At 39.6% G+C, this 16,281-nt stretch overlaps 2 protein-coding genes across 4 annotated transcripts in view; one reads left to right on the top strand and one right to left on the bottom strand.

The window, feature by feature from the left end:
• Positions 1-786: 786 nt before the first annotated feature.
• On the bottom strand, positions 787-2,922 carry LOC144533499 (zinc metalloproteinase nas-14-like). 3 transcript variants are annotated; one of them, XM_078274877.1, is made up of 5 exons: positions 2,568-2,922; positions 2,073-2,245; positions 1,293-1,374; positions 979-1,100; positions 787-849 (listed from the first exon to the last, which is right to left on the bottom strand). In XM_078274877.1, exons 1-5 carry the CDS (start codon positions 2,738-2,740, stop codon positions 830-832), a joined length of 570 nt encoding a protein of 189 aa, XP_078131003.1. In that variant the 5' UTR covers positions 2,741-2,922; the 3' UTR covers positions 787-829. The 3 variants fall into 3 exon arrangements, with proteins under 3 accessions (XP_078131003.1, XP_078131004.1, XP_078131002.1); XM_078274878.1 differs by lacking the exon at positions 787-849 and having other exon boundaries at positions 872-1,100; positions 2,568-2,682; positions 2,770-2,922; XM_078274876.1 differs by lacking the exon at positions 787-849 and having other exon boundaries at positions 872-1,100.
• A 4,096-nt stretch (positions 2,923-7,018) lies between these two features.
• The window catches only part of igf2r (insulin-like growth factor 2 receptor), a 51,219-nt gene continuing 41,956 nt past the window's right edge, over positions 7,019-16,281 (top strand). Inside the window, exons 1-3 of the mRNA XM_078275198.1 lie at positions 7,019-7,250; positions 8,658-8,794; positions 14,068-14,186. Coding sequence (XP_078131324.1) covers positions 7,117-7,250; positions 8,658-8,794; positions 14,068-14,186 — 390 coding nt within the window. The 5' untranslated portion in view covers positions 7,019-7,116. The remainder of the gene's footprint in view (positions 7,251-8,657; positions 8,795-14,067; positions 14,187-16,281) is intronic.

Below are 16,281 nucleotides of genomic sequence, written 5' to 3' on the forward strand. Positions count from 1 at the left end.
TTTAGTGGCTGCTACACTAATCAGCCCGAATGTATGCAACCACTTCCAAGTTCAGCGTCTGTCAAGAGTCAAAAATTTGTTTTACAAAAAGTATGGAAGCCCTGAGAGGCAGGAGGAGAAAAAAAATTAAATGTATCCATTTTCTAAACCTCATCTAAATTATTTTACTTTTAACAGGTGAAAGTTTTTGCCAGACTTATTTTTCTAAGCCCCCCCCCCCCCACAGACCAGTCTTAGCATTTGTTGTAATACTGATTTCAGCCACAAGAGGCTAAAGTGCACCATTGCCCCATGCTCTAAATGACTAAACTCATGGTTTACTTCCAGGTGAGTTTTCATTTGTCCATGCATTCTAAACCAGGGTACCTTTGCATGTTATACAATATTACTGTCATGACTTTTTCAAAGATTTTTTAAATCAGTGCTAGAACACGTGTAAATGAGCCTAAAAGAAACAAAGCACCTTTTTTTCACCATTTTAAGTCAAATCAATAGCAAACAAAAATAGCTCCGACTTAAGTCACCAGAATTTTTTCTCTTGCTGCTCCGGGCTCTCATCTAGAGGCATTTTGATATTAAAAAAAACAAAAAAAAAAACCCAAAGAGTTAAGACATGTAACGAGATAGAACAAATAACGTTAAACTTTGGTGCAGACCTGCCACTGTTGCTCAGCTTCTGTGAAGAGAGCAGACCATTTCTATCATTGGGTGTTCCACACATAGGGTTTAATTTGATGTACTTAGGCAAACAGGTATGTTTAAAGAAAGAACAAACCGAGCAGGATTTTTTAATATTTTTATTAAATCATAGCAAATGCAGTCAGCCAGCCTACTCATGTTTCCCCTCTTCTGCAAAAAGAAATATGTCTTAGTGTTATTGGAATACGTTGCTTAAATTGAAACATGCAGTTTGAGCCGTTTACATTGTTAGAACGTACAGTACTTATGAGATGACAAATGTAGTGAGGAAATGGTTACCACAGTTGTAGAGTTTGTTGAGTTTCAGTATATCCAGGTTGGAGAGATGTGTTCTCTGACCTATGACCACCTCCGTCTGCTTTGACAACACCGTCGGACTTCCATTTACACTGAAAAAATACCTGCAGCAACAGAATACTCGCTAAATATGTGCGTGTGTAATTGAGTCACACACAGCACTTCCAAGTCATTATTTAACTAAGCAGTTACAGATGAAAGCTGTCCAGGATTAGCCACTGAGGACAAAAATCAATTCAAACATTTAAAACCATTTTTCTTTATGTAGGAGAAAGAAATTATGGGTTAGGACTTACTTTCCATAGTGCATTATGGATTCGAGGTCATAAGGCAGGTTCTGAGTGTCTCCATTTTTCAGCATGAAGTTTTTTTCTCTCCCTTTAAATAAAAATCAGATGATTTATCATGCTTTGGCCTTTTATAGCCATGCAGAAAATACAGTTTGTCCAAATGTTTCATACCAATCTTTAAAATCTAAAGCACATCTGGGTTTAATTTGTGTGTCTTTGAAAGTTAATAAGCCATCTAAAAAAAGAACATTAACTTGCATAGTAGCCTTAACCTAAAAACAGTGTGTCAGTACTGAGTGTGCTGTCCCAAAAAAATAAATAAATAGCAGTTTTAAGTAGATATAGTCAGATACCTGAACTTTAATTATCGGCCGGTACCGAAGACCGATCCGATCCCAGTGTGTCATATTTTTACAGCTGTATATTACTATCCCTGTAAGGGTGTGCTATGATTGCTATCATCATTGTACGGCCTGCTCAGGTTGAACTCTTATAAAACATACAAATATGGCGTAGAACTTTTTATTATCCAGTTTGACAGTCAGCCATAACGGGGAAAAAAAAAAAAAAAAAAAAAAACTTAAGTAGATTTTCTTTGGGTCTACATTGCATGGTAAACTTGAGTACTCCCAGATACCAGCATTTTAGGCAGTATCGGAGGCTTTTCCCGATACTGGTATCAGAACAGCTCTAGTTTTAAGTCTGCAGAATGTACAAACAACTTGGTGACAGATTTTTTTTTCTTCTTCAAACAGGGAATTACGATTGAAAAAGTAAAGCGTTTACCTGGGATGATGCTCTCCCACTGCACACTGACGTATTGATCCCGGTCCTCGCGGGTGTGTTCATGATGCAGCCCCAGAGCATGAAGGATCTCATGGCAGAGATTGCCCAGGCTACATGACTTGCCATAATACAGCGTCTGGACACCTCCCTGACAACCAACATAGGACGAACAGCTAGAGAGACAAACAGAAGATCTTAGTAAATGTTATAAGCTTATCTTGATTTTACTTGAATTCTCTTATTATTATTTTATATTACAGGAGTTGGTTTTATTATACAATCAAAAAAAAAAGTGATTGGTGTTAATTAGCTTCCCTATGTGAAACACTAGTAATTTGGATTTTAAAAAGTGCTCCATGAAGAAAGTACTTCCTCGAAATTGTGATTTCGAAGAAATACAAAGTTATAAATCAAAAAAGGTTCTGCATGGCTAGATACCTCAAGAGAAAATGTGCAATTTGGTTGAACTGATTGTTTCACAGAAACATTTCTCACCCACTGCCACTTTTGAACAGGAGGGAGTTTGACTCTGTGGTGTGTCGTATGAAGCGAATGCAGGTGACCTTTGATATCATCTTGAAGGCGGGGAGGATTTTCAACTCTTGATGAGCTGTTGGGAGTGAAAACACAGAAACCGTTTCGTCATCATAATAGCAGCAGTCACGCATTTGATCTGGTTACAACCATAACAACTCACCCAGCTCATTGCTGATGGTGTAAGGTACGATGGCGTCCAACCAGATGCTCTCCACAGCATTCCTGTCTTCCTGTCAGTTTAGACAGTCACAACATGTAGGGGTTATTACCAGTTGGACACAAACTCAGACATTTAAAGTCCACCTCCAGACATGTTTTAAAAGTATGTAGAAATACTGGGCTGTGATTAATATTTTTCCTTTAACATGGTTTTCCCCACATTAAGTGTGCATCAAGATGACTAGAACTAGATTAAGCCATACATGGAGCTTCATGGCGGGTTCAGACCGGAGGCGCTTGTGATCCGTCCTGAACCCGTCGTCAGTCAGACCCTAGTCTCGCACTGCCAGGCCTACCTCCACGAGTGGAAGAAGGTCTGGTTACACCACACAAACATTTCAGGTTAGTTTTGTTTTTCCTCACACACACACACTCTATCATCTTTTGTGCTGCTAAGCTCCAGACGCAGTGACTGTGGCTCTGCAAAATAGGAAGGAACTTTTGCACCCCGCAAAATAAAACGCCACATACAATATTAAATGAGTTAACTGTTCACACAATACAGTAACGATAATTATTTAAATTAGCTGGATTAATGGCTAAACGCAATTTGCTCTTACCAGTGTATCGCCACGTGTACTTCGTCTAAAGCAATCCCGCCAATCGGTCCCAAAACATCCCAGTTAGAGGTAGTGAATTCCGTAAAACATATTCTTTGTAAATCTTTACAATCATTCACCTAAGAAACCAAGCAGAACCTGCCTTTTTCTACCATCCAAATTGACCTCAGAAGTTGACAGTTTCAGCTGTTTGAGACCAGCAACGCACAGACAGCCGGCGCGTGGCTCAATGTCAGGCTTTAGCCTGCATAGCACTTCGTTGATCTAGATCCAGACTCCGATAAGGAGTCCGGCAAATAGCAGACGTTATCAGAATGGTAAGTCTAGCTACCATCTTTTATTTGTTAGTTAGCTTGTAACTGGCAGTGGCTGACAGCAACGATGACAGGTTTGCTTTCTGAGTATGAAAACCGCTCGAGTAACAAATTTTGCACCGATACAAGTCAGTATAGCCAAGGTCAGACATTTTAGGGGACATAATTATAGGGAACACATTTGAGTGGAGGGGACTTAGGTTATAAACGCTACATTTCTACATACACCGCATTTCTAGGCCTTTAGTGCCAACATTTAGAAAACATTCTAGTTTAACATAAACCATACAAGCCAAATTGTTCACATTTCTTTATTCCACCCCCCCTACGTTGGAAATATTTCTTCAGGTCTTAAAAAAAAAAAAAAAACTCAAGTTAAGCAGCTTTCTTCCAGCCATGTGGAGAGAAAAGAAAATTAAAAAAAATAAAAAAAGTCCTCCCTTCTTACCGACATCAAAATGTCTCCCTCATAGACAGCCATGTCTCCTTGAAGCTCTATTGACAGGATACAAAAATATATAAACAGTTGTTGTACATTGTATCCATTCAATTATTGTTATGATGTATAACATTTTAAGTTTACCTTCTAAGGTTTCTGCACCGTGTTGCTGTGGCCCCAGCATTACAACAACCACACCTACAGAAATCTAGTAAGTTAATCACATGGTTTTATACACAAAATTAAACGTAAAGTCTTAAAAACGGATAAGCACCAACCTGTTGCAGCACTACCGGTAGTCACATGGGTGTTATTTGAGGGGACGACACTAACTGAAAAAGAGAAATCCAGTGAAATTTCTTTAGTAACAAAGTTCATTATTGTTGCATGTTCAGATTGTATTAAACAGTCTACCTTTTAAAGCTTCTGTAGTGGATGGCTTTGACACACCAAGCATAGAAGCAACAGTGCCATTATCTACGGAAATCAGAGAATTCCTCATCAATAATTTGTATATTTTAGCAAATGTAAAAAGAAAAAAAGAATCAATCCAGTAAACACCAACCTGGAGCGTGACTGGTGGCCTCCTGGGTTGGATGTATGGGAACACCACCAACAACTACACAAAAAGAAAAGAGTTAAATAATCATTTGTTTTTAGAAGAATATATAGTTTCAATGCTTAAGTTTGTACCTGTCATCACACCGACGACGATCAGAAGCCACATAACGCAACACAACACAGTCTCAACAAAGAAAGAAGCTGGGAACCCAAACGCCTCTGCTGGCTTTCTAACAGAGATCAACAGCTGGGATCACTTCACAGTAATTAGGACCTTTCAGATTCACTCTGACAGATCATATTCTTTCTCTATACACTTTCCACCCTCTTCCCTTTTAAACACTGTACATGTTTAAACACTGTACAAAAAGTTAGATTGTTTTTATTGTTTATAAATGTGTCTCATACATTCAGAAATGTTCAAAACTGTTTTCTGATAGTCTTGTTGTGAGAGAACAGTGAGCTGCAAAAGCCATATTGGTCTCACAATGCTCAAAAAATAGATGTTTAGGAGGGAAATGTTGGTGGTCTAGGGCAGTAGTTTCTCAAAGTGGAGTCCAGGGTCCCCTAGGGGTCTTTGAGGGGGTTCCAGGGATCCCCAGCAAAACATCTAAAAGCAAAAGCCCTATCAGATGGGGGGACCCAGGGACGAAAACGTACCAAATGGGGGTCTAAGGGGTCTTTGACATGAAAAAGTTTGGGAACAACTGGCTCACGGGCTCTAAGATTCCGACCGTGCAATTGCACTATCCCTGAGTTTAGACGGAGACCTCAAATAGAAAGAAAGAAAATACTTCAAAAAGGACCCTGACAGCTCTTGAGGAGCTTTTTAAGTAGAAATTTAGGAAATGAATGAATGTAAAAAAGGGTGTTTGGAAAGCAAACATGTCTTGAAAAAATGAACAGTAAAAGCTTTTTCAGCAACAGAGAAAATTCCTCAAAAAGCCAGCACTGTTTAGACAGCTGGCCCTGAACATGCAGTCTTCTCAGTGATGGGTGAGAGTTTTGTGGTGGTTCAACATGGCCTCTAGAGGGCGCAATAGGACAACTTGGCTCTCAATTTGTGTATTTTTCGCCTTTTGACCTGACGTGTACCTTTCAGGAACAGCTTTCTCCCAGACAGAGGACTGACTCTTAAAAAACTCTACCTATTAAATTATAACTAAATGATCAGGGTTGTGGTTACACGGTCTGAATGAGGCAGCATTCGAACAGGATCGACACAACTCAGGGTTATGTGCCATATAGAATACTGTGTACAGGTACCACTGAACATACAGTCATTCATATGATGCTAGATCAATGCTAGAAAAACTGCATTCTTGTTCTTTTATTTGGTGGACAGTCTGGACACCTGCTGCCACTGAGGTGAATGACGCTCTGTTCTTTTCATCAGGAATGCTGCATTCAGGTGCCATATAGACAGTAGACATTTTCTAATAGACAATGTTGTGCATGTAATCTTTTAGGTGAGGTGCTAGTTACTATTATTTGTGCCAGTAGTTCCCCCAGGGGTCCTTCATGACGTTCCAGGGAATCCTCAGCAAAAAAGAGAATAATTTATGTACACGATAATTCCATCTATAAGTAACACAATGACAGAATGTGTGACTATTTTGGTCATGGGTTTCATATACTATACTGACTATAGGCCTACTAATACTGAAAAACAAAATCTATATTTTTCTACATTTATTATTATTATTATTATTATTTATCAATGGTCTAATTTGTGTCAGTTTAGGGGTCTTTCACGTGGAAAAAGTTTCTGAACCACTGCTCAATGTGACAGCTCTTTCAGATGTCTTCTGATTCTAACTTGAACTGACATCACTAATATATCAGAAACGTGTATTTCAAAGAGGACAAAATAACATACATATGGAGATGCAGCCACAACTGTACGTCACAACAACTGAAAGGGATAAGAGAATTTGGTCTTGCCCCGGGACACTTCGACTAAAGGATTGAACTGCAAATCATGTGATCCTGTGTGACAGCCACCTCCACTCCAGTGAATTAGCACTGCACTTCCATAATGTTTAGGGACTCATAACAGATAGATATTTATAAAGAATAGTCAACAAATTTGGACCAGAGGCTGAAATATCTTGACTTTTGGTGTTATGTCCAGGTCAATTCCATAAGCTACATTTCCTTAAAGTACTCAATAGTGTTGTTCGTTAGATTACCCTGTCTTCCCTCTATCCCTCCTATCTTGCCATAAAGCTGTTTGAGATAACCAGGATTCCCACAGACATGAAGGCGGCATCAGTCAGCATCATGAGAGTCATATGATGTCCTGTCATGTGGTGCATTCACTTCCTACTGATTCGCTCCACCGCAGATGGTAGACTCTGCCGTATCATGTCGTCTTAGTTAGGCTCCACAGACAACTATCTACCACATTAAACATGTTATTTCAGTGTAAAGCTAATCGTTGCTCGCCTCTGAAGCTGGTTCTTTGGTTTGTGGCGTATCTGGGTTGTTTGTCGGTCCGGTCCGGAGCGGAGGAGGACAGCAGCCCGTGGTACCAGGACCTCTGCAGGTAACGTCAACGTTATAGCTAACAAACACACCTCCGGCTGAAACACTGCAGCTTGGAACAGAACAAATTACAAAGTTCCATCCTCGTATATTAACGTCACACAGATCGTCAAGCTAACGTTAACCCTTATGTTCAGAAATATGTTAGTTGGTGATTTAGCTATTTGCTTATTATAGACATGCTTCGGTTTTACACGAGCTCTTGATATAATATGAATGTCTCCTGTTAAATGTGGCTTATAAACAAACAGTCAGCTCTTTGTTTCAGTAAAAATAATAGTTGCCTTGTTTGTAAAAACGTGCTGCTTGATACGTTTTAACCAGCTAACGTACTGTTAAATTACAAGAGATTCAAATTGCCTCCAAATTGTTTCGAGTCAAAGCAGTTGTGAAGGGTTATATATTGTTGTTTCTATCAAGCTAAAATGTCGCTGACGATAGGTGCTAACGTTAGCTTGTTAGGTGACAGTTCTCATGTACGTCAGAACTGTCAACTAACAAGCTAACAACTAACAAGCTAACGCTAAATGTTAGCAGCGTTAAATGACCAGAGAAGGAACATGTTTCTTCATAAAGCAGCCATAAAAGAGACAGCAACACCGTGTAACTTATGTCATAGCTAAAATAAAGATTACAAGCTGTTGTCTGACCTCCAGGTACTGGAGTTATGTTCAGGCAGCTGCTGTTTAGCTAAATATTGACACAGCAATAAGGCAGAAATGATAACCAGTAACCTGTAAATTCAGGCTTGCAGCATGTTATTTCTTTGGAAACTTCGTAGAAAATAATTCATGGGTGACGAGACAAAGCATAAACAATTAACAAAGAACACATAAAAGACAAAAATGCAAGACACAAGGGATCAAACTATCAAGTATGGTCGTCATTGATCAAACAATGAATCGTTTGATCTATAAATTGTCAGAAAATAATGAAAAATGCACATCCCAGTTGACTAAAACACAAGGAGACATATGTCAATTAATTATTTTGTCAATTAACTATTTTTTCAGCAAAATGACACAGCTACAGCTTATTGCATTTTTTTCTTTATTATATTTTTGTAAATTGAATATTTTGGGGGGTTTTGTTGGAAAAAAAACAAACAATTGAAGAATATTGTGATGTGCATCATTCTCTATTTTCAGAAATTGTAAGACTAAACATTTAATTTATTGATCAGATATGATGTAATACTCATAGATAGGTTCCTCACCATCGATACCATTGTAGACAGCTCTGCAAATCAACTAAAAGGAAAAGATCGGGACTGAAATTGATCCGAGGCTGCAGGGCTGAGACCTAATGTGCGTCTCATATAGTCCAACTGTGTGCACCGCCTAAATGTTTTTCTTTAATTTTTACTCTTCCTTCTTTACTTAATCTCTTTTTATTTCTTGTGTTGCAGTTATAAATGGGAGGCCATAGACCAGGATAATAAAGTGAGCTACACGCTAAAGCTCTGTGAGTCTTCACCACCAACCAGCTGTGGCCCCGCCACCGCTGTCTGCGCCCGGAACCTCACCAAAGCAGACCAGTCTGTCGGTGAGTACAGCCCACTGGTGTACACTGGCACACAGTTAAGGTTTCGCAGTTACATAAGACATCTCTTATCAGCCAGGTGTGATGGCATCATCACAGTCTGCTGAAGAGATAATGAATAATCATCATACAAAAGCAACAAATGGAAATGGGTTGATTGTTTGGAAAACGTATTGTGGTAGGAACGATTTTGATTTCAAGGGTGAAGGTGAACACACAGCTTAGACACCTTTTTAAGCCTGAGCCATTCAGCTGCCTTTGCTATGAAAAAGAATTATACCTGTGGTTGGCCAAGAGTTAAAGGCAAGAGGTGTCAATTGTTTCTTCTAGTTCGGGAGTTATTCGTCTAAATGAGAGGCTGGTTCAGAGCTACCAGCACAGTAAGCTGTTTTGCAGTTTGGGTATAAAGCCAGTTAACCTTGTGTCGTCTTCCTACTGAGGAATGTCACAATAGTTTTACTCTTTGCCAGCTTGCGTCTGGCACACTTTCCAAGATTTCCACAACAACTCTGCCATCTTTGCTGCACTTTGAACATCATTTCAGTTGCCTCTTGTAGCTCCACGGGGCAGCAAACTGTGTAAAGTTGCACATAGTAGCTTTAAATATGATTTTGCAAGAATCACCTTTGTCCCCACCAGGAGACAAACTCTGCGTAATAAAAGGACGTAGAATAATAACCTGTTGTAGCCTTGTATCCGGCAGTGTTGTTGTGCTGGATAAATTATGTGTGCTGTATGTTTAGAGCAGGTGCAGGCCAGAATTCAACATGCTGCAGTCCATTATACTGCTCTGTTAAAAATGTTTTTGCGTAGCAGTGTGTGAGCTGGTCTTTGATTCTGGTGCGTCCCATGTGTCTTATGACCACCACACGGCAGAACATTTCACGGCTCTTTGGTGACACTGCAGGAAAAAAAGTGGTGGTTATATAGCTGTGCTGCTTTTTGGTGTTGTGTTGGTCATTTTTTGCCACAAACACTCCATGGCACACTTTCTGTGTGAAACATGAAATAAGTTTTGAATTATCTGGCTTAATGTTGGTAGCAGGTCTGCTGTGATCATGTTTTCCATTTCTATACCTTTTCCCTTGACTGCTTAGAAGTAAATGTGTGCCTTCTTTCTAAGAATTGATGCATTGCGTAAAGGATCCCATCAAATAAGTGGCCATGTAGGCAAAACAAAAGAAAAGTATTGATCTTGTTGATAGTTGTCTTGAGTCTCAACCATAACAAACATGTATGTTTACAGAAAAATAAGATGCGTATGTGCTGAGATTTTTCAGGTGAAATATGTTTTTTATGCCGTTTTCTTTCATTACAACTTCTAAAAAATAACTTTTGGTAAAGTATGTATTGCATCGGATACAAAAAATAATATATATATATATTCTTAAAGCTGCACTTTCATATGACTCTTTGTAGTTTTGCTTATTTAAAGCTAATGTACTTGCACTTACTTCTTGTTGTCTGGAGTTTGCACCTTCAAGGTTGAAAGCACTTAATTGGAAGTCGCTTTGGATGAAAGTGTCAGCTAAATGACATGTAATGTAATGCATCGGTGGCTGCCATGCCCTCTGTTTGGAAGTGGAAAAACAATCATGCCCCTAACACCCCCATAAACCAATTTAAATGTAATAATATTGGAGAAATTAGTAGTCAATGAGTTAATTAATTGATGATTTATTAATCATTTCAGTTGTTTTATCAACTGAAAATGCCAAATATTTGCTGCTTCTTAAATGTAAGATATCACTATTTTAGACTGTTGGTTGGTCCAAACAAGCACTTTGAAGACGTCGCTTTGGGGTCTGGGAAATTGTGACGGCCTTTTTCTTCCACTATTTTGCAAATGATTTGACACAAATGCACAGGCTGGCTCACTGATCTATTCAACAGTGAACCTCAGAGTTGGGCTTCATTTCTTGACTTCAGGTTTGACTGGTTTTAGTCTTTAGGGCTAGAGGCGCCACGCAAGGTTGAGATTGGTTTAAAGAAATGCCAATAAACTACAGCCCATTTTTCTCCCAATCTTGGAATGCTGTGTGGACTAGCCAGACCCTCCTGTTGTGGAGGAAGGTCTGGCAATGCGAAACTAAACTGGTTTAACCTTTTCTTGATTTGTCTTTTTTTCTCTTCCTTGTCAAAAATATCTCTGTCTTTCCTCGTTTTTGCTGTCAGAATAAAACCCGATAACTTCCCTCGCTAGCGTGAACGCTAGAAAAGACTCTTTGCCGAATGAATTAACGTATGGAGACATATGTAAAACATTGTTTCCTTTTTCTGATCTGTTCTTATTTATATCTGTTGGAGCTCATAGCATGCCTCCCCAAGTATCATTTTACTGAATGTTTCTTTACATGTGGTTTTTTGAATCTGAAACTGTGCTTTCCCAGTGGTCATAATCAGTGCTGTTGTAGCAGAAATGGCGTCAAAATCATACAGTTCATGGCCTCTGTATTACTATATCATATTTTAAATTAGGCACACCAAGTCTTTATGTAGCTCCATATAATTTGTGAATAGAAGGAGTAAGGGGGAGATAGGCAAACCAGCTTCAATTTCAATACTCAAACAAATGTATTATCCATTTTGTCTGTCTTGCAATGTATATTCCACCTCTCAGTCTTAGTACAAAAGTTTTTTTTCCCAATTATTATTGTTTTACTGAATTTCCTTTTCATGTGGTTTTAAATCTGAAATCTTCCCAATGGTCCGAATCAGTGTACATAATCTCATAGTTCATGCTGTGTAATTCCATTAGACCATATAACAGATGCCACATTTGCTACGTTAATAGCAAACATGCATACATTCTACCTAAAGATCACTTGGAGTTTGAAACAGGTTTACTGTGAGTATTTGGGGCTGTTTCTCAATTTTAGTTACGTCACTGTCTTTTGATTTTGCCCGTGACCTTTTCTTAAGACGACAGGCTGCCAGACAGAGTTATTCCAGAGTCCCACAACAACTTGTCCTGCAGTCTGAGGCCGTGAACTTCCCCTGGTGACGAATTGGTGTTTGGTGGCTCTCAGCGTGTCATCGACTCAGATTTCTGAGTGTGACAAAGGGCTGAAGACTGCAGACTCATGTTGTTGGTGTTGCAGGGTATATTTCCCAGCTGATTTTATTAGGATGTCCTCTCTAGATTTTTAATTTTTTTTTTTTTTTTTTTTTTAAAGAGGAAGATCACATTTGGAAAGTGGAAGAATAGCAACAGTAAGCAGTGTGGTCCGATGACTTGCAGTTTAATCATGCTAGCTGACTTATCACATGACACAGGAACACATCATCAAGCACAAACGCTCTCAACCACAAATAACCACAAATAGACACATGTTATGCTCTGCTCGCTCGCTCACTCACCAGCTCCTCCCGTCTCTGTCTATGTCTGTACTGCTTGCTTTCATGCCATCTTGACTCTGTCCTGCAACCACAGATTCCATCCTCACACTTTGACATTCATGTCTTTTGTGCTTCCTCAAATCAAAATCTTTGGAGTACCTGTACTGCCTGTAAAAAGTTTGTTGTTTGCCCTTTCATGAAGATCAGTGGGCTGTAATCAGCTTTGATTCATGTCATTTACGATGGATCACATTTATTTTGTTCCACATTTTCATTACAAAAGAGTATTGAAATTAGGGCTACACATAATGATTTTGTATTATCCATTAAAGGTGCCGTAAGCGATGTCACGCGTTTTTTTTTTTTTTTAGGCTACAACATTTTTTGTCACATACAGCAAACATCTCCTCACTATCCGCTAGTTGCCTGTCCCCTGAACACACTGTAAAAGGCCCAGGCTCCACAAACGGCAACAAAAACAAACTACTTGGTGGTGCCAACCTGCACCACCAAACATAACAAACAATGTTCCAGCCAATAACCGACAAGAAGGATTTGGGGGTGGGGGTTGGGGGGTTAGTGCACGGAAGGGAGGGGACGGGATGAGGAGGAGGGGTGAATTTGTTTTAAGTGTTGAGTTCAAATATCAACAATCTGTCTCCAGAATCGCACCAAAAAAAGTCCAAAGTGACGTCTTCAAATTGCTTGATATGTCCGACCATGCATGCTGCATAATCCACCTTGTTGCTCTTTATCTGTCTTAATAGTAAATAGCCTTAATACTGCCAAAACATGTCCCATGTGAAGTGTAACTGAGTATTACAGGACTTGCAAGACGAGGCAGTGCAACAGGCTGAGATGTGAGCTGTGCTTCGGTCCTGCCTACAGTAGTTTTTGGTGTTAGTAGGTCACACTGTTGTTACATTCATTTACGATCCGTTTGTGATAGCAGTCCAGCAGCCATATCAGAGGCAGCAGAGCGCACACACACACACACACACACGCACACACACACCCTTTTCAAGGGCTCATGAAAATCTCTTTGACTGACTGACTGAAAAGATTTATAAAAGACATGAGAACTTTAGTATTTCTTCGTTTTGACTTTAACGGAGATGCTGAAATACAAACGAGGACTAGAATGAGGTCATCAATTAGCCACAGACAGATACACAAGTACAGTTAATCACACAAGGGGATTTGTAGTTGTAATGCTTCACTGAATCCACATTTTTTTCTATTCAGGCTAAATGTCTGCTTAATGAGCTATTCAGGTCTATAAATGTCTGCTTAAACAGCTTTACATTTGGGAACACTTTTACAGACCTCACAGTAGTTGAATCTGGCTGACCTGCTGTGAGTTTATTTAACTGCCCCAGTCTTAATGTTCTTCTCATGCAGAACATTTCCCACTGCTGTTTCTATTCATGTCATAAATTATGACTGTGTACTGACAGCAGGGGGTGTGGGTGTGGGTGGGTGGGTGGGTTGGTTGGTTAAGACATTATTTAGCTGGATTGTCTGATACAGTAACATACAGGGATACCAACTCAGAGAATGTGTTTTTCCTTTTTTGATACTTAACTTACTTTGAAACTTAGCTACAGAAAGTCTTTATGTAGCTCTAAATAATAATATGTGTATGATTATCAATGGCTGGTAAAGCATACAACAAAAAGACAAGGGTGGAAAGCTATTAATGTCTTTATTCAAATGAATGCATTATCCATTATGTTTCCTCACAGCCTTAGTCTTTTCACCTTTTGGAGTTGTAATAATTGAGAAGAACATTCATTGAATTGATTGTGTGCATATTGAATGCTAGTCATTATTGTCAACATGTTTAACATGAGTGAAATTCTACATATCTATTAATCAAACTAAAAGTGTAACGGTCTGTAATTGACTGACTGTTTTCTCTCGTCTTGAATGTGCAGGTGAGCTGTCCCTGCAGAGGCTCTCTGGCACGGTGCTGGATTACAACAGCACAGAAAAATGTCCGGGAAGCAACAACAACATTCAGACCAGCATCAGCTTCCAGTGTGGGAAAACCATGGTAAGAATCAAAACACACAAAGAAGTGTTTTTAGAACGGATGATTTGTGCTTTTCCAGGAGCTGTGTTTAGACCAGTACGTGGGAGGACCCGGCAGGATAAATCTGAGTTGCTCATTGCCAACACCGAGGTGCCCTTGAGCAGGGCCCTCAACCCCACACTCGGCAGCAATTATTTGTATTTAATATGAGTTGCTTTTGTTCCGATGTGTCAGCTAACACCAGGTCTACATTGACTGTTCTGTCAGAACAGTCAACAGAACAGTGCTGCTTTGTTTTAAGATCTTACAACCTAATACATTGCAGGGCTCAATAGTAACGGTTGCCCGGTTGCCCTTGGCAACCAGATTGAGTCAATTGGCAACCGTTTCGGTTGTCTCCGTAAAGTTTAAACACTACGTTTGTGCGCAACGCAACATTTCAGCTGTTGTGCGACCGCTTTCCACACACGCGCGTTTCCCTCGAAAAGATACAGGCAATGCAATTTTCTGTTCACGTTAACGGTGCATGTTAAAATGCCTGGTATTGTTGTGTATTTCTGAGGAAGGAGAGGCTTGGGTCCAATGAAGATTTAACAAGATGCTTCTCCCTTGTGGAGTCACATTCAACAGTCCTTTTCCGACTCTCTGCTTGTCCACTATATTCTCCTGGACATGTGGGTGGTTCCTTTTCCCCACGTGGATTTAAACCCATCTCGTTGGCCTGTCGTTGCCCATAATAAGGCGTCACTTCCAACTCCATGTGTCCTGAGGTTACTTCCGGTCGATGAAAGGTCCTACAATGTGGGTGTCAATCCTTTTTAAGCTGCAGGAATACACATTATTTTGTTCTTATCTAGTCTGCGCCAGCAGGGTTGGCTTCCAGACTGATTAGACAAAGGAGCTTCCTCCTGTATGCTAAGTGACAGACTTGACCTAATCAACACAACAGGCTGTAGAGTACATCTGTGAATACATCAAAACATAAAAGTGCATTGATATCAAATATCAGCATTGTTTTACCTTTTTTAAACTCAACAGTATCAACCGGACGGAATAGCAACGCAGATTTCGGTGCCTCATTACGGTGCCACCTAAATGTCTGTGCTTCTCTCTGATGCTCCAAAACAGACGTTAGAGGCAACAGAAGCATCGCTGCAAAGAGATGCTAGTTAACACTAATAACAGGTTAACACTTGGCAGCAGGTAACGTTAGCCTACCATTAGCTACAGTAGTAACTGGATTAAACACGGTTAAAATGCTGACAGCTAGCTAAACGGTGTAAAAGTGTGACTGTATTTCACTGTAGAGGATTCCAACAGCAGGACGTACAACCATCTGCCACTAAAGCTAAGAGCTGAGAAACTAGCACTGGTCACTGCTGTTGTCGGAGAAACACCACAGACGGTACAAAATGATGTGTTTACTGATAAACTGGTAAACCTCGTGGTGCATTCAAAGTGATTGTAAAATACCCTTTTCTCATCTGTTTTAGTCTTTTAACAGCAATTTACTGGTGACAGAAGTAATTATTGTTAAAAAGTTATTATTACGTTTTTCATTATCATTTAAATTCCCCCCTTTTTTTGTGCTGATCAGAAAATTGATCCGATCCGTGACTGTTAACCGTGATCCGTGAGTTTTGTGATCCGTTGCACCCCTATTTGAGAGGGATGGGAAATTATATTGCAACATTATTAAAATGTGTGGTGTAGTTGCATAACAAATGAATTGCTCCAAATACAGGCAGTTTAAAACATGGCAACCGTATTGTCAATTTCGGCAACCCGAAGCTGATGGCCTGGTTGCCAAGCCGGCAACCACTTTAAAAAGTTAGCGTTGAGCCCTGCATTGTGTGGCATATAAACATGTATGTTGAAAATAAATATACTATATTGCAGCCTTTGTTTAGTTTTTATATGTATGTAATGTGCCTGTTTTGAAAGTCTCTTGCTGCTAAATATGTAAAGCACTTTCTGACGTCTGCTCAAAACGCTCTACTTATTTGCATGCATGAGGCCCGATTAAAGAGTCTGGCATTATCTGGCCAATGTAGGGCATTGACTAAGTTCTGTAATTCTATTTAGTTTGATTGCTATTAAATGCAAATGTGGACAT

The sequence above is a fragment of the Sander vitreus genome, chromosome 18 (genome assembly GCF_031162955.1).
Source record: "Sander vitreus isolate 19-12246 chromosome 18, sanVit1, whole genome shotgun sequence".
In the NCBI taxonomy this organism is placed as follows: Eukaryota; Metazoa; Chordata; class Actinopteri; order Perciformes; family Percidae; genus Sander; species Sander vitreus.